Source organism: Marmota flaviventris, chromosome 13 (genome assembly GCF_047511675.1).
Source record: "Marmota flaviventris isolate mMarFla1 chromosome 13, mMarFla1.hap1, whole genome shotgun sequence".
NCBI lineage: Eukaryota > Metazoa > Chordata > Mammalia > Rodentia > Sciuridae > Marmota > Marmota flaviventris.
The window spans coordinates 91167085-91186710 of NC_092510.1; the positions used below are offsets into that span (position 1 = coordinate 91167085).

General features: G+C 36.4%; 1 protein-coding gene across 1 annotated transcript in view; it reads right to left on the reverse strand.

Annotated features, from left to right (window-relative positions):
- LOC114092549 (complement C5-like) overlaps positions 1-19626 on the reverse strand; it is a 46308-nt gene that overhangs the window by 23580 nt on the left and 3102 nt on the right. Inside the window, exons 2-5 of the mRNA XM_071600407.1 lie at positions 13742-13934; positions 8396-8558; positions 5688-5758; positions 2537-2628 (exon numbers count right to left, since the gene is read on the reverse strand). Coding sequence (XP_071456508.1) covers positions 2537-2628; positions 5688-5758; positions 8396-8558; positions 13742-13934 — 519 coding nt within the window. The remainder of the gene's footprint in view (positions 1-2536; positions 2629-5687; positions 5759-8395; positions 8559-13741; positions 13935-19626) is intronic.

The window sequence follows — 19626 nt, forward strand, 5'->3', positions numbered from 1 at the left end:
CTGTGATAAAATATTTTTAATTCACTCAGGGAAACTGAATAAATTCCTATTTTAAAGAAGTTACAATGAAAAAATATATATACTTATACACATGTTTATATATATCTTCTAAGTAAATGTTTTGTTTACGTGATATTTTTAAACAATAAACAGAAAAATTGAATATTTTGGGGATTATAGAAATTTTTAGTAATTAGTTCTTCGTATATTGGTTTATTTTTCCAAGGCTTTGTTTTTATTCTTTTTCTTTGAGGTATTGGAGATTGAACCCAGGGGCTCTCTACCACTGAGCTACAACCCCAGCCTTTTTTTCTTTTCTTTTGAGATAGGGTCTATCTAAGATAGCAGGGTGACCTCGAACTTGTGATCCTCCCACTTCAGCCTCTGGAGTCACTAAGATTATAGGTTTGCATTATGATACCCACCTATTTTAACTTAATTTAGATTCATAAGCTTTGATTTGAAGAATTGATGATAACTTGAAATTTATTTAATCCTGGAGCTGAACTATGTTACCATAACACTGAAGTCCCAATAGAGCAGCAAATTCATAATAATAATAAATCTGGAAACATACACAATATATAGGTCAAGCATATGTGGATAATAATATTCACACCTTTTGTAAATGAAATTCTGGTTGGAGACAAGTTATGGTTTCTTTAAGAAGGAAAATGATCTACTTACCAAACAACCTTTATTCAAAAATATTTACTGAGCACTAGATAATGCACTAGAGATGTAAAAATGAACAAAATAGCTGGGCATGATGGCATACATCTGTAATCCCAGTGGCTCAGGAGGCTGAAGCAGGAGGATCACAAGTTCAAAGACAGTCTCAACAACTTAGCAAGGCCCTAAGCAACTTAGCAAGACCCTATCTCAAAATAAAAATAAAAAACAAAAAGTTCTGGAGATGTGGCTCAGTGATTAAGTATCCCCACCCCCCCAAAAAAAGAACAAAATAGAAGAAACCTGTTCTTCATGGAGCTAATAGGCCACATGAGTTCAAATTGTCACTTTTCTATTTACTAACAGGTTTAACTTGAGTAAGTTTACTTAACCTTATTTTGAAATGACAAAAAGAACACCTACCATAAGATTGATTGTCAATTAATGTTAATATTATGACTATGATTATTAGTATCATCATAACTCAATGAGTATTTACCAAGAGCCTATTATGTTGAAGTGCTGTGATATATCAGTGAGCTATATGGACAAGGCCCCTGCCCTCAAGGAGTTTACAAAATAGTGTGGAAGAAAAGGCAAGCTGATTAAAAGGTAAACAACTACCATATTGAAATAAGTGTCATGAAAAAAATACACAAATATGGAGATAAAGAAAGTGAGGGACTCCATAGATCGATAGCCTTTTTGCAAAGGCAGCATTTTCCCTGAGGCCTAAAGATGACAGGAAGCTTGCTCTGTGAAGGACAAGGTGAAGCACACTCTAAACATGGGCAACAGGCTGGGGAAACTACTGGTCAGTCAGATTCCCATTGCCAGTACATTATCTTCCAGTGACACAAGATAGAGACACCATAATAGTAGTGAAGTAATAGGCTTGATTCTGTACTCTACGGCATGTAGCATTTTCAAGAAAGGACACAATTTGTAAATCATTCAAATTATCAAAGTCACCCAATTTCAGTCCAAATTTTTAGGAAATGACTTGATAATATAATGAATTAAATGTTAACTCCCCTCTAGAGGACAGAGGAGAAATGACCATAAAAATATTGTGCCTCAAAGTTACAATGTAGCCATCTCTAAGTGCCCTTGTGGTATGAGTCCTCCTCTATTTTAAGTTCCTTCAAAGCAGGTATTGTGGATTCTTGATTTCCATTGGGCACCTCTGCTTCCCATGGTGATTTACACATGCCAGGAATGTGTTCATTATTGGTGTGTTACATCAGATCCTGTGCAGACACGATTTTAAGTCCTTTCACGTGAAGACTAATGAGGAAATGACAGTCCAACTGTCCCCACGTTGGACTCTGCCTTCTGGTGGTCTATGCAGACAGAAACTACAGAGGACCTGATTATCTAACACCCAGGCAAGGAATGGCACCACGCCAGTCTCTTGGACCCATAGCCTACAGGATTCCTTCAGAGGTGGGAGGTGATGCTTTTGATGAAAAGAATCCCAAGGACTATTTTTGTCTCTTCCCAATTGTTATTTCTGTATGTTAAGATAATGAATGAGAAGTACTGGGATTTTTTTTTTCCTCTTTTGAGACATGGTCTCACTATGTAGCCCATCCTGGCCCCCATCTCCTGGGCTTAACCAAATCTCCTACTTCTGCCTCCTGCAAGGTCTATCAACTCCTCTGGCCAGGCTCTAGTACTAAGGATGACCCCATCCCCCAAGGAACTGATCCAACTTTTCCAAAGACTGAAGACTTTGCATATCCACATTTGTGACATCTTTTGTTAACACTAGGTGGCTCCATTTGACTGTCTGCTTCAAGGTCAAAAGTTCCTGATGTGCTTTGTAGAGGGAACTTTATCAAGTAAACTTATTTTTACATACATAGGATTAGATGGAATCTTGAAGTCAGGAAAAGAGATAATCCCAGTATAATCATTTTCTTCTACTATGTCAACTTCTGATCCTTCAGGATCCTTAAAATAAAAACAAACACACCCTTGTCTTAGTTTATTTTCTGTGGCTGGATGGAATATCTGAGAGACTGGGCAATTGGTGAAGAACAGAGATTTATTTAGGCTCACTGTTCTGGAGCCTTGGAAGTCCAAGAGGATGGTGCTGGCATCTGGGGGGACCCTGGTCCTGTTTCCCTTATGGTGGAAAAGAGGAAGGGCAAAATAGGGTGAGAGTGAAGGCATATGTAATGCTTTCTGGAATAAATAAAGAAACCCTTGAACTGGGCCTTATTGAAAGGAATTGACTTGAATTTTTGCTGCTACAACTAAAAGAACTGACAAACAATTTTAGGAGTTTATTTTTATTTTAGGAGTTTATTTTATTTATTTTATTATGGGAAAGAGTTTGCTCTGATGACAAATCCTCTCCCAGAGAAATCACCTGCTCCCCTGAGAATGGCCTAATTCATTCATCAGGGTGGAGCCTTCTGACTCCTCCCCTGACCCCACCTCCCAACACTGCCTCACCTGAGCTTGGGGCACATACTCAACCCACAGCAGCCCTGAAAGCCCAGAAACCACATTTTAACAAATTTCAACTAATTATATGATCTTTGACCTGCAAAACCACTTACCAACCAACACGCCTCTTTTCAAATTAAATATGAAAGACAAAATTCTGTTTAATGTTATTGAAGGCAAATATTGTTTGTTTAAAGCCACTTCCTTCCTGTTTTTGGAAGCTCTCCTGTCTGTCCTCATCATTTGGAAGAGGTTCTACTCTCTATTTCACAATTTAATAAAGAAGTGTAACAAAATGTAAACAACAGCAAAGTATCCCTGAGGCTTCTAATAAATGAAATGTGAGCCTAGCAGGCTTTAGAAATATCAGAATTTATTTTTTATATGTGTTCACTTAAAATTCTCCAACGCAAATATTCTGCAAACTGAATTTTATTAGCTAGACAATTTATAAATGTGCAGTGTGGGCACTGTTTAAATTTATCTTTGTTTATTTAGTTTTTTGTTTGTTTTTATGGTGCTGGGGATCGAACCCAGTGCCTCACACATGACTAAACCAACTTGAAAGTTCTCATAAAATGTCCCTGCATGCTTCATTTTGCATTTGGTTTAGCATATTATTAGGATGAGGTTTTGTGGGTCTTGGAACTACACTTGGAGGTCAGGTTGAACCTTAAATGAAAATCTAAGCACTATTTATCCAGATTGAAATTCATGGTTGGAATTTTAAGCTTTTTTTTCCTCTTGAATGACAAACTGTAACAATTACAAAAGCCTATTTTGAGGAAGAAACTACACTTGTAGCTAAGTAGCTTCCCTGCTGTTCTTCATCTAATCATCAGTTTACAGGATCCATCTAATATGATCTTTCTGAGTAATCTTTTCAGGAAATTTACTGACTCCCTGCAGCTGTTGGATCAGCTCCTCTTCCTTCCCCTCCCTGGGGAAGCTCTTACTTGGGATCACTGGCATCCATTTTCTGTGTGATGCCAGGATTCGGCTTCACTCACGTTCAACCATGAGACCTGGGCTAGAGAGCCTGCGTCCATAGCTCTGGTATTCTCCAATAGAGCTGAGGTTGCTTCTGCTTAGTTCTCTTCCAGACAGTCTATCAGTCTGGAGTTTATTTACTCTTCTCACTTTTTAGTCTTCCTGCTCCATAGATGAACTCATGCTGTTTCTTAAATGGAATGGTATTTATTATTGTAAAAGAACCTATGTCTGTGTTACGGTTTAGATATTAGATGTCCTCCAAAAACTCATGTGTAAGAAGTGACACGATTTGGTTATAAGAGTATTAATCTAATCAGTGCATGAATCCACTTGAAAGGATTAATTGGGTGGTTAGCTGTAGGCAAGCAGGGTATGGCTGGAGGAGGTGGGTTATTGGGGGTATGCACTTAGGGTTTATATTTTGTCCATGATGTGGGGGCACCTGCCCCCAGCCCCTCTGCTTCTTGGTGGCCATGCCTTGACCTGCTTTCCTCTACCACACTCCTGCAACATATCCAGCCTGATATTGGGCCCAGAGCAATGAAGCTGGTCATCTACAGTCTGAGACCTCTTTGTTTGTTTAAAGCCACTTCCTTCCTGTTTTTGGAAATAAAATAAACTCCTAAAATAAAAATAAACTCCTAAAATTGTTTGTCAGTTCTTTTAGTTGTAGCAGCAAAAATTCAAGTCAATTCCTTTCAATAAGGCCCAGTTCAAGGGTTTCTTTATTTATTCCAGAAAGCATTACATATGCCTTCACTCTCACCCTATTTTGCTTTCCTCTGAGCTTCTGTCACCTACATTATTTTTCCTACTGCATAATTGGTTTAATTTATATTCTACTATAGTTTTTCTCTCTAGTATCTACTCTTTTGTACTTGAATTCTGACAAGGATTTGTTATTTTTCAGAAGAGGTGACCCAGCCTATTATAAAAGATCATTACCCCTATACCTACTATTAATAAGTGAGTAGTTATGAGTAATTGAAGTATTTTATTTCCCCATAAAAAATATCCTAGGTATGTGTGGAAACTGGGTAAAATTGTCAGTTTATTATATTCTTACTAACTGGGTAAGACCATGGAAGTTTATTACACATCTTTTGTTATGTATGTCATGTCTGACAAATGGCTAATAATTGCTCATGTCATAGTCCAACAAAAATTTCCACACATGTTAGCATACTAGTTATTAAACCCTAAGTTCCTTAAAAGTAAGAACTATGGATTATAATTCTTCATCTTAAATCATGCAAATCAAAAATCAATGCATAAGACAGATATTCAACTAATTCTTAGTGATTGATGGGTATTCTTAAAGATGAAATAATAAAGGATGTATTTAAACAGTTTAAATAAAATAAAATTCTTCAACTTGTTGAGATTTAATTTTTATTAGTTTTTTTAATGTATTTATATTATAGACATATACATCTATAATGCTATTTTGATAGTAGATGCTTAATAACCATTTATGGGATATTGAATGATTGAGTGTAGAGTAAGGACAGGATTATAGAATAGGACTTTTGAGTTAATATTATTTAAATAAATCATATACTTACAATGAAAGTTAAAACAGTTTTTCTTTTGGCAGGCTTCCAATCATCATTCAGAGAATAAACTCTAACCTTTACTGTAAAAAAAATTAATATAATCAAAAACTGTGCTAAGCATAAGAATATTTTGATGTTTAAAAACAATCATCCTTAAAAGAAAAATTATCATTTTAAAAACTTAATAAACAATCAATACCTGATAATCTATATTTAAAGCCAGGCACAGTGGCACACGCTTGTAATCCCAGTGGCTCAGGAGGCTGAGACAGGAGAATTGCAAGTTCCAGGCCAGCCTCAGAAATGGCGAGGTGCTAAGCAACTCAGTGAGACCCTGTCTCTAAATGAAATACAAAATAGGGCTGGGGATATGGCTCAGTAGTTGAGTGTCCCTGAGTTCAATCCCTGGTACCAAAAAAAAAAAAAAAAAAATACTTAAAAGAAAGAAAATGTCACTTTGTAGATGTTGATATTTCTAAAAATGCTTTATGTTAAAGGGAATCCTCTAGAATTTCTTTAAAGAGTTACTTCTCCAGTAATTTCTTTTTTTTTTAAATTTTGGTTCCAAATATTGATTGAATTCAGGAGTATTCAACTACTGAGCCACATCAGAAGCCCTTTTTATCTTTTATTTTGAGACAGGGTCTCAGTAAGTTGCTTAGGGCCCCACTAACTTGCTGAGGCTAGCCTTGAACTTTTGATCCTCCTTCCTCAGCCTCCAGATGTGCTGGGATTACAGGCATCCACCACTGCACCCAGCTCTCCCAGTGAATTTAAAGTACAATTTATTTTATTAAACAAGTCATGATAAATATAACTATAGTATAAAATTAGTTATATTAGGCCATTATTTGTTACAGATATCATAAGTAGCAAAATAGTGACATCTACCATATGGTTATATAAAAGAATAAAATATTGTTTTATATTAGGGTTAAAGATTTCAATGAAAAGTTGGGAGTTTGAATCAGACCTTACATACTTTATCACCTACAAAATCCAACAAGGCCCCAAATAGCTTTATTGCAAAAGGCAGCTTTAAATTATATGTTTTTGTTACATTTATTACGTCAGGTCTTTCCAATATTTTCTCATTCTTAGAAGTGTAATGCCAGGGGGCTGGGGTTGTGGCTCAGTGGTAGAACGCTTGCCTAGCTCATGTGAGGCCCTGGGTTCGATCCTCAGAACCACATAAAAATAAATGAATAAACGTTTGTGTCCAACTAAACTAATAAATAAATAAATATTTTAAAAAAGAAGTGTAATGCCAGGGGCTTATATTGTTAATTTTCTTTCTGTCAATTAATACATCCCTACTTTAAAAACATATCCTCTGTTCATCTTCCACCTCTTTGCTGTTTGATAAACACTGACCAAGTGCCTTCTAAGGACATGTTGTAATTTCTGTAAGGTTTTGCTGATGCCTAAATCATTTCATGGCCAAAGTTCTATCCACATAATAAAACTGGATTGGTATTATAAGCCCAATATGATTTACAGGATCAGTAAATAACAAGGCCATTGTTAAGGAAAGCACTGATAGCCATGAAAGGTCCCAGATATTGGGTATTAGACTAGGTACTTACTGGATAGTGACTCTGACCCTAGATGGTAGGCAGGGTAAACAGGACCCAGTCAAGGAGCATCATTAATACAGGAAGAAGAAAGGGCGAGGTTGTGCTTGTTTCTAGGTATGATCAAGCTTAAAAGACCTGACTTGTGTGGGGTAGAGACTGTTAACTTGTCACCAAGCCATCCTCAAGGGGCAGGAGATGGCACTGCTCCAGCAAGGACATTCTGTCTAACATGATGGCAATATCCCCACCCTCTCTAGACCTTTCCATTGAGAGGATTGTAACAGGTGCCCCTGCTGAAGAGGTAGTGGTACTGCCATGTCCCACCTCAGTGTTGATGCCAACTCCACCAACATTTAGCAAGTCCCCACTGTGTGCCAAAATTTTCAACAAAACCTACTGGTTCTGCCTTCTTTCCCCAAAACTATCACTAATAAAATGTCAGAGGCTCCCCCGTGTACAGACACATCTCTCATAATCCTGTCTCTGGCGTGGTCAAGAGGCAAAGATGGTGAGGAGGAGAGATGGAGAGGTGAAGGCTTTGCATACATGACCGTGTGGGCAGAATCATGCTTTTCTGGGTTTAACTTTTGGTCCACTGAGAATATTTCCAGGCACTCCTCACTAGGGTTAGACTGGCTATTCTGCTTTTCCCCTCTAACAAAACAGTGTGTTTAACAGACATTTTCTCAGGTAGAAACTCTTTGAAAATTAATATCCACACATTTCTGTGAGCTGGTGTATTCTCTGCTGAAACATCTAATCCCCTTGGCTTGGATTTGTTTCCCCAGTTTGGGGATCTGCTCCAGAGTAAATTTTTCATGTATGTGGTTCTATAATAAGTTATTTTCCCATTGCCAAAATTGTATTTGTAATTAAGTCTTACATTTGTTTAATAGGTAAGCCCAACATTTTACAAAGTTTAATAAGTGAAATAACTGTGACAGACCAGATAATTAAATTGTTTATTCCATAATTTATTTAGCAATTTCTCCCTAAATTAAAATGCTATTTGCAAATATAAAAGTCTTTAGGACTGAGTCTCTTGAGCAGGGTTGAAAACCTGTCTCCAATTTCAGGTGTTAAAAAGTTCTACAACACAGTGTCAATTTTCCCCAGAGAAGGAAGAATCTTGCACTCTACCTGACTGGTGTGGAGTGTAAACAGGTTTGTCTGTATGAACGAAGAGATATCCATTGTCATAGCTTATTGGCATTTTTTTTGATTTTGAAAAATGCTTTGATACGACTTCCAAATACACATATGAAACAGAGCCTTGTTCTCCAGACAGTTGTTTGGGTTGTATCTGTAAAAGAAAATATTGCTAGAAAAGAGAAAAGTAATTCTAGGGTTCTAGGACAAGTTGACTTTCTCAACACCACTGCAACCTCATTAAAATAAAAAATGAGTGTGTGTATCTCACCATTAGTGAAGTAGATTGGGATTCAGAAGAGTCAATTAAATTTACCCAAAGCCCTTTCAGTGTCAATTATTATCAACCTTATCTTTAAGAACGGGACAGTTGGGGCTGGGGATGTGGCTCAAGGGGTAAGGCGCTTGCCTGGCATGCGCGGGGCGCTGGGTTCGATCCTCAGCACCACATAAAAATAAAAGATGTTGTGTCCACCGAAAACTGAAAAATAAATATTAAAAAATTCTCTCTCTCTCAAAAACAAAAAACCAAACAAACAAAACGGGAAGTCTTCTTGGTTCTATGTTTGCTAAATTTACACATTCTTAATGCAGCCACTGCTACAGAACTGATGAGAAACTTCTGCCTGGTCGGCTCCCTGATGAGCCCTGCTCTCCACGGCCTCTGGCAGCCTGGCTTAGGCTCTGCACACTCTGTGCCCATCACACACTGCTGCTCCTGGGCCACGGTGCACGCTTCCCAATCTGAGCATATAATTATACTCATCCCCTTTACCTTCAATGATATGTGATTTTACACAAAAAATATGTAATAAAAGGAAGCACAGTGTTTCTCAGAAAATTAGGATTTAAAACACGTTGAAAATAAATACTAAAACCAAAGCTATAGAATTACATATTTGAGATTATTGTAGAAATTTTGAAAACATTGTAAAAATCTGTAGTATTCTATGCTCAGATTACTATGCAAAGCATCTTGATTTCCTTCTCCACTCTTAAGAAACACTACAGAACACGCATGATTCTGTAGTGTAACCTGTAATGAATAAGATTTGAACGTGGGTCAATGGACTTGTCCTTAGAAGATAGTGGCACAACATCTAACAATTGGCAGAAAAGATACATTGGAATGTTAAGATAAAATTAAATGCTTCATAAACATTGATTGGTTTAAATTTAAAGGTGAACACCACAGGTAGCTAGTAGCAACCTTACAACTTATCAGATAAGGAGTGCTTACTGAAAATAACACTTGTGGGGAATGAATTTTAATTCTTAATAAACCTGAAAGTATTAGTATTTGCCATCAGAAGTTTCATGAAGTATCCCTATGCTGGCTAGAATTTATTAAGATTGATTTTCCTTAAACATGAGTAATATATGCACCACCTTTTTAAAAAAATTTATTTGTTTTAATTAGTTATACACGACAATAAAATGCATTTATGCACTATGATATATCATCTCATAGATGGGATATAATTTCTCATTTCTCTGAGTGTACATGTTGCAGAATCATTATTGGTGATGTAGACGCACATATACATACAGTAATAATTTCTGTTTCATTCTGCTATATTTCCTATCTCCACATCCCCTCCCCTTCCCTTCTATCACTTTCCTCTACCTAATCTAAGGTAACACTATTCTTCCCAGTGTGTCCTGCCTTATTGTGAATTAGCATCTGCATATTAGAGAAAACATTCAGCCTTTGGTTTTGTTGGATTGGCTTATTTTGCTTAGCATGATATTCTCCAACTCCAACCATTTACTAGCAAATGCCATAATTTTACCCTTCTTTAAAGCTGAGTAATATTCCATCGAGTATATATACCACATTTTCTTTATCTATTCATCTATTGAGGGACACCTAGGTTGGTTCCATAGTCTAGCTATTGTGAATTGAGCTGCTATAAACATTGATGTGGCTGTGTCCCTGTAGTATGCTGATTTTAAGTCCTTTGGATATAAACTAAGGAGTGGGATAGATGGGTCAAATGGTAGTTCTATTCCCAATTTTCTGAGGAATCTCCATATTGCTTTCCATAGTGGTTGCTCCAATTTGCAGTCCCACCAGCAATGTATGAGTGTACCTTTTCCACCACATCCTCACCAACATTTATTGTTGCCTGTATTCTTGATGATTGGCATTCTGACAGGAGTGAGATGAAATCTTACAGTAGCTTTGATTTACATTTCTCTAATTGCTAGAGATGTTGAACACTTTTTCATATATTTGTTGATCAATTGTATTTCTTTTTCTTTGAAGTATTTGTTCAGTTTCTTAGCCAATTTATTGATTGGGTTATTTGTTTTTTGGGGGGGGCGGGGTGTTAAGTTTTTTGAGTTCTTTATATATCCTAGAGAAGAATGCTTTATTGGAGGTGCATGTGGTAAAGATTTTCTCCCGATCTGTAGGCTCTCTCCTCACTTTATTAATTGTTTCCTTTGTTGAGAAGAAGCTTTTTAATCCTTCCCATTTATTGATTCTTGATTTTACTTCTTATGCTTTAGGAGTCTTGTTAAGGCCAATGTGGTGAAGATTTGGGCCTATTTTTTCTTCTATTAGGCACAGGGTCTGTTTTAGTGCCTAAGTCTTTGATCCACTTTGAGTTGATTTTTGTGCAGGGTGAGAGACAGAGGTTTAATTTCATTTTGCTACATATGGATTTCCAGTTTTGCCAGCACCATTTGTTGAATAGGCTAACTTTTCTCCAGTGAATGTTTTTGATACCTTTGTCTAATATGAAATAACTACATTTATGTCAGGCAGGGTTTGTCTCTGTGTCCTCTATTCTGTACCAATGGTCTACAAGTCTATTTTGGTGCCAATATCACGCTGTTTTTATTACTACAGCTTTGTAGTATAGTTTAAGGTCTGGTATTGTGATGCTTCCTCCTTCACTTTTCTTGCTAAGGATTGCTTTAATTATTCTAGGTCTCTTATTTTTCCAAATAAATTTTATGATTGCTTTGTCTATTTATATGAAGAATGTCATTGGAATTTTAATAGGAATTGCATTAAATCTGTATAACGTTTTTGGTAGTATGGCCATTTTGACAATATTAATTCTGCCTACCCAGGTACATGGGAGATATTTCCATCTTCTGAGGTTTTCTTCAATTTCTTTTTTTCTTTTAGTGCTTTGTAGTTTTCATTGTAGAAGTCTTTCACCTCTTTTGTTAGATTGATTGCCAGGTATTTTATTTAATTTCTAGAAACATATGACCTATCCAAACTGAATGAGGAGGTCATACATGATTTAAATAGATCAAGTTCAAGTAATGAAATAGAAAAAGCCATCAAAAGCCTACCAGCCAAGAAAAGTCCAGGACCAGATGGATTGTTTTACAGAATTAAAAGACTTTCAAAGAAGAATTAACACCAATATTCTTAAAAGTATTCCATGAAATAGAAAAGGAGGGAACCCTTCCAAACTTATTCTATGAGGTTAATATCACCCTGATATCAAAACCAGACAAAGACACAACAAGGAAAAAAAAACTTCAGACCAATATCCCTAACGAACATAGATGCAAAAATTCTCAGTAAAATTCTGGCAAATTGCATACAAAAACATATCAAAAGGAGAGTGCACGATGATCAAGTAGGGTTCATCCCAGAGATGCAGGGTTGGTTCAACATATGGAAAGTAATAAATGTAATTCATCATATTAATAGACTTAAAAACAAGAATCATTTGATCATCTCAATAGATGCAAAAAAAGCATTTGAAAAAATACAGCACACCTTCATGTTCAAAACATTAGAAAACCTAGAGATAGTAGGAACATACCTCAACATTTTAAAAGCTGTATATGCTAAACCCAAGGCCAGTGTCATTCTAAATGGAGAAAATTTGAAAGCATTCCTGCTAAAAACTGGAACAAGACAAGAATGTCCTCTTTTACCACTTCTATTCAACATCATCCTTGAAATTTTAGCCAGGGCAATTAGACAAAAGAAAGAAATTAAAAGGATACAAATAGGTAAAGAAGAACTCAAACTATCACTATTTGCCAATGACATAATTCTATATCTAGAAGACCCAAAAAATTCCACCAGGAAACTTCTAGAACTAATAAATGAATTCAGCAAAGTAGCAGGATATAAAATCAACACCCATAAATCAAACACATTCCTATACATCAGTGGTGAATCCACTGAAAGAGAAATTAGGAAAACTACTCCATTCACAATAGCCTCAAAAATAAATAAATAAATAAATAAATAAATGAAATATGCACCACCTTTTTAACTGGGGAATGAGCCCAAGGGGATCTTACACTGAGCAACATACCCAATCATTTTTTAATTTTGAGACACGGCCTTGATAAATAGCTGAAATTATCTTTGAACTTGTGATCCTCCTGCCTTAATCTCCTAAATTGCTAGGATTAATTGGTGTGCACCACTGCGCCTAGCTCTATACATTTTTTAAAGGATAAAATATATAAAAGATTCTCAGCATTGACACTTGATTATTTATAACATATTTTAAAAAGACATAAATAAATATAAACCTAATATAAGGTAGAATCTTATGCTTATGACTTTTACAGAATTAAAAAGTAAAAACAGGGCTTGGGGTGTGGCTCAGCGGTAGAGCATTTTCTTAGCATGTGCAAGGCCCTAGGTTCTATCTTCAGCACCACATAAACATAAATAAATAAAATAAAGGTATTGTATCCAACTAACACTAAAAAATAAATATTTTTAAAAATCAAGACAGATGTACAAAATGAGTTCAAAAATTAGAAAAGTAACATAATTTTAAGCTCTTTATAAAATTTAAATTTTTAATTTCTTTTTAAACAACTCATTGGAGAGAAACAATGATGCAAATGAGTCCCAGAGGTCCTTTCAACTTTGATGTTTAATTTTTCTGATTCTTTTTAAATATCAGAATTTTAAATAAGAAATGAATCATAAGCATCCTCAAGTCTGTACTGCAGTATCTTAATAGAAGAAGTTATTTGGTCAAGGTTGATATTTCTATTTACTGTGGAATGCTGATGAGAGCTATTCACTTTAGTAGTCAATAGTCTTATTACTTTTGGAAGCTATGGTTTTAGAATATTTGCGTTTAAACAAATGCACACAATTTTACTTCCCAATTAGAATCTGAACATTCACTTGTATTGAAGACACAATTTTTCAGTTTAGAATTTTCTATTTCACTCAGATTAGCATTATCAACTGATAATCATCTAATAATTACATAGTGGTAGCGTGGTGCAAATGGTCAAATCTTATGTTTATCAATATTCAAATTTTGTACATATTTTATCAGAAATATTCTGCATATAAAAATAAAATGAAGGATAAATACATACCGTTAAGATTGTAGAGTTTTGGAATTTATTTTCTGGGGATAAAATAACATAGCTTGAAGAGTAACTAATTTTTTTATCAGGATAACTTTTAATAGAGACTGTTGCATCAAATGCTTCAGTGTATCCATAAACTTGAATTACAATATTTTCAGATGCTCCAACATGAAATATGTTCGGTGCTGAAATGACATAGCTGTTGAAATAGGAAAAAGTTCAGTATCTTTATAAGACATGTGTTCTTACACTGATTTTTTTCTCTCACTTGTGAGATTCAACTTAAAATAGACATATTTCAACTTAAATAATACTTAAAAATAAAAATTTATTTTGTGATCTATGATAATTTCAGCATAGTTTCTAAGAAAAAAAGAGGTTGGAATTAAGACCTGGGAAATAGAGCTGGGGATTTTGTTTATGTTTGGAAAGGTAATAATAGCAGCCAGGGAGAACTCCATGGTATTCACGGCAACATAGAAGTGGGCACTTGTTTTTCTCCCTCCCTCCCTCCCTCCTTCCCTGTCTTCCTTCTTTCCTTTCTTCCTTCCTTTCCTCCCTCTCTATCTCCTTTTCTCCCTTTCTCTTTCCTTTTACTTCCTTTCTTCCGTCCCCCTTTTTCCTTTCTCTTCCTCCCTCTCTTCCTCCCTCTCTCTCTCTCTTTCTCCCATTGAAGTTAAAAAAAAAAAAAAAATACAGGTGCTAAAAACTGAATTTCAACCCTGCCATCTGCTGGCTGAATGACTGAGGTAAAGTCACTAATTTTCCCTGAGTCCAAAATAATACATCTGTTAAAATTTCAGCATGTATTTTCTTTAAACCAGACTGTGGTCAGGATTAAATAAGAGCATGTATATGACAGCACCCAGCATACTTAGTACTCAACATTAAGAATAAGATCCACCAATTTCACTAAGTTAGTTCAAAAGAACTGATCTTAGAAAGATGCCTTTCTAGTGAGGGTATAAAGACGCAGAATATGAGTTAGCTGGAGGAAGGTATCTGGCAGTAGTGATGGAGTTCTGTGAGGTAACAAAAATAACAATAATCATAAAGGCAGTAACTTGGGTAGTGATGTGTCAGAGCATGTTGGCACTTCCATAGAGCTCTTCTCATCTTTATAAGCCGGTGATGTAGGTGCTATTATTATTCCTGTTTTAGTGATCAGAGATTAATTTGATCAATATCTCAAGTAAATGAGGTGAAAATTTACATTAGGGTCCCAGTTGTATATAATGTATATAATTGAGGTTAAAGTTACAAGCACTGTTCCAACCATTGGCTGTTGCCTCCATTTTACTTTTATGCCTTTATATAAGAATAGAAATGAACCTATACAAGCTTTAAAACACAAGTTTTAAGATGTGTAACTTTTCATTGTCTTATTAGATGCACTTATAATAAATAGAATATTTTTATGTATCACTGAAGTATCTAATTTTAATAGTGAGAGCTGCATATGAAGCATTTATCAACCCCAAAGGCCTTAGTGATTGACTAAGTGAAGTGTTCCGACAGGCTTGGGGGGCACCCACCACCACACTGGGCAGAATTATTGCACTGCACTTTCTTTTTCTTTCTTTCCTCCTTTCTCTGCTTCCTGGCTGTCATATGGTAAGTAGCCTTCTCCTCCACCCTCCCACTGTCATGATGTTCTGCTTTGCCTCAGACCCAAAACAATGCAACCAGCTAACAATAGTCTGAAACCTCTGAAATCATGAGCCAAAATAAGTTTTTCCTCCTTTAAGTTGTTTTTCTCAGGCATTTTCCTCAAAACAATGAAAGCTTGTAACAAAGATACCTTTATCAAATATTTACTATGTGCTAGGCTCCATCCTAAGCACCTATATATTCATACACATATGTTTTAGTCAGCTTTTTATGTCTCTGTGATCAAAAGATCTGACAAGAACAATGTAGAGGAGGAACAGTTCATTTTGGCTCCTGATTCGAGAGATTTCAGTTCATAGTCAATTAACTCCATAGCTCTGAGCCTGAGATGAGGCAGAACATGGCATTGAAAGGGCGTGGCAGATGACAGCAGCTCAGGACATGGCAACCAGGAAGCAGAGAGAGAGAGAGCACTGTGCTCAACAGAGACAAAATATAAACCCCAAAATTGTGTCCCCAGTGACTTACTTCCTCCAGCCACACTTTCCCTGCCCACAGCAACCACCCAGTTAACCTGTATCAGTGATAAATCTACTAAGTTACTGCTCTTATAATTTAATCATTTCACTTCTGAACATTCTTACATTGTCTCATACATGAGCTTTTGGGGAACACATCGTTTCTAAACCATAGCATCCCACCTTTGACCTCCAAATGTTTATGTCATCTCACAATATAAAATACATTCATTTTTTTTAGAGTCCCATAGTCTTAATAGCACTGTTGAAAGTCCATATCCAAATCTTATCTGAGACTCAAGGCAAACCCTTGGATACTTTCCCTTGTGAAGATCAATGGCAAGTTATATATGTCATATAAACATTTTCATTTTGCAAGGAGGAAATAAGAACGTAAAAAGAAAGGATGAGACCAAAGCAGGATTATAATTTAGCTCAGCAATCAAATCCGGTAGCTCCATGTCTAGTATCTGGGGCACATGGCATTGTAATGGTTTTTCTAAAAGGCTTATGTAGTTTTGCTCTATGGCCTTGTTGACTGTAGTACATATGGTCCTCTCTTGGCTTGCCTCTGCTCAATTCCAGCAGCTTTCCTTGCCAGACATTTCATAGTACTGTTATCCCTCGATCTTGAGGGTTTCCATTGCAGCTTCAGCTTCTTTCTCACATCTTTATGCATCACATCCTCAGGGGATGCTCACAGGGACTGTGTGGTTTCCCACCATCTTCAGCAGTAGCCAAACCTCCTGGAACCATACCTGCAGCAGCCTCTGAGTGCCTGGGTGGCTGATCATTGTTTAAAAAACAAACAAACAAAAAAAAAACCAAAAACAAATAAACAAAAACTTCCTAGGCTCCCCTGTGTAAGCAGGGTACTCCTTTGTCTCTTCTCAAATAAATTTTTACTTCTATACCCTTAAGCCGAAGGGGCATAGGCTTGTCAATTTCTAAGATGCCCTTAAGCCATCTTTCTTATTGTTTTGAGTACAGTGGTTAGCATCTTTTTAGTGGTTTTAATCTCTTTGACAACTAAAATGTTCATAGTCCCAGTTTTATTCGCACTTGTTTAACCAAATTGGATATTTTTCATATCTTTCTTCTCTGGATTCTTTCCTGATTATCACAGTAAACTTGGCTAAAATTCATCAGCAATATTTATGCCACTCCATGAATGTTGTACTGCCTTGAAATTTCCTCTGCCAGATAAATTAGTCCAGCACTTTTCAATTTAGTCTCACGGTAGGTGTTAGGACATGTACAAAATATAAGCAACTTTTTTTTTTGTCTGAATGTAACATTAATGGCCTCCAGTCCAATTTTCAATAGAGTCCTCTTTCTCCTCTGAAACCTCATGAGCCCAGTCAGTATTTACTGTCTGCAGTTCTGTCAGCATTCTGAGCCCCCACTAGATTCACCCATTCAGCTCTACTTACAACATTTTTTAAGTTTTTCAGCTTTTATCTCTAGATTTTTCAAAATTCTCCCTCCCCTTTAATCCAGCTCTGAAGGCTTTTGAAGTACATGGTCAGGGTAGTCAAAGCATTAACCCTACTCCTGGTATCAACTTTTGTTTTGGTCATCTTTTACACCACTGTAACCAAAAGACCTTACCAGAACAATGTAGAGGACAAAAAGCTTATTTTGATTCATAGTTTTAGAGGCTCAATCCATGGTCAGCTGACTTCATAGCTTTGGGCCTGAGGCAGAACATCATGATAAAAGCACAAGGCAGGGCTGGGGATGTGGCTCAAACGGTAGCGCGCTCACCTGGCATGCGTGTGGCCCAGGTTCGATCCTCAGGACCACATACAAACAAAGATGTTGTGTCCGCCGAAAACCAAAAATTAAATATTAAAAATTCTCTCTCTCTCTCTTTAAAAAAAAAAAAAGCACAAGGCAGATGAAAGAAGCTAAGGACATGGCAACCAGGAAGAAGAGAAAGCACTCTGCTCTTAAGAGACAAAGTATAAACCCCACAGGTGTCCCCCAGTGACCTCCTTCCTCCAGCCACACCCTATCTGCCTACAGCTACCACCCATTTAATCCATATCAGTGAATTAACCCATTTATCAGGTTACAGCTCTCATAATCTAGTCTTTTCAACTCTGAACATTCTTACTTTGTCTCATACATGAGCTTCTGGGAGACACCTCCTATGGAAACCATAAAAATATAAAAACTATTATTTTGCTACACCTATTAAGTGAGGAAAGTCCTATTACTGCTCCCATTTTCAGATGAACAAACTGCCAATTAATATGTTCAGGTTCTTAAAAACTGAAGCTGAATAACCTGTTTCTGGATTTAACACTTTCAATAGCTGTCTTAAATTGAATTTAATAAGAATTTTGCAATCAGAAAAATCTAGGGGTGTCCAATCTGAACACTCCTATCCAGTGTAGTATTGGACATTTTTACCAGCACAATTACACAAGAGAAGAAAATAAAAGGGATAAAAACAGAAAAGGAAGAAGTCAAGTTATCACTGTTTGCAGACATGACCTTATATGTAGAAGATCTAAAAAGCTCCACCAGAAGACTGTCAGAACTAAGAAATTCAGCAAAGTAGGAAGTTAAAAAAATCAACATACAAAAATCAATGGCTTTCCTATGCATGAATAATGAATTTGCTGATAAAGAAATCAGGAAAATAGGCTGGCACTGTGGCGCACACCAGTAATCCCCAGCTGCACAGGAGACAGAGGCAGGAGGATCTTGAGTTCAAAGCCAGCCTCAGCAATTTAATGAGGCCCTAAACAACTCAGAAGACCCTGTTTGTAAGAAAAAAAAATACACACACACACACACACACCCAAAATACATGGCCAAGAATGTGGCTCAGTGGCCAAATGCCTCTGAGTTCAATCCCTGGTACAAAAAAACAAAGAAGCTGACAAAAACCCTAGGAATAAAAATCTAATCAAGGAGATAAAAGACCTCTACCACAAAAACAATGGAATATTGAAGAAAGAAATTGAAGAAAATACTAGAAAATGGAAAAAACTGCCATTTTCATGGATCAGCAAAATTAATATTATTAAAATGGCCATATTACCAAAAGCAATATATAGATTCAATATTTTTCTAACCTGACCATGCAATCCCTATCAAAATAACAATGACATTTTTCACAGAAATAGAAAAAAAAACCTACAATTCATTTGGAAGAAAAAAAATCTAGAGTAGCCAAAGGAATTCTAAGCCAAAAAAGCAATGCTGGAGGCATAACAATATTGACTTCAAATTATACTATAGAGCAATGATAATAAAAACTGCAGGGAGCCAGGTGCAATGGCACACACCTGTAATCCCTGTAGCTCTGGAGGCTGAGGAGGAGAATAGCAAGTTCAAAGCTAGCCTCAGCAATTTAGAGAGGCACTAAGCAACTCAGTGAGGCCGTGTCTCTAATAAAATACAAAATAGTCTAGGAATGTGGCTCAGTGGTCAAGTGCCCCTGAATTCAATCCCCATACTCCCCCACCAAAAAACAAAGGGCTAGGGAGGGGCTAGGGTTGTGGCTCAGTGGTAGAGCTCTTGCCTAGCATGTGTAAGGCACTGAGTTCGAGTTTCAGCACCACATGTAAATAAATAAAATAAGGATCCATTGACAGCTAAAAAATATTTAAATTAAAAAAAGGCTGGGGATGCGGCTCAGTGGCTAAGTGTTCCTGGGTTCAATCCCCAGTACCAGACAAACAAAAACTGCATAGTACTGGCATAAAAGCAGGCATATAGACCAATGGTACAGAATACAAATACAGA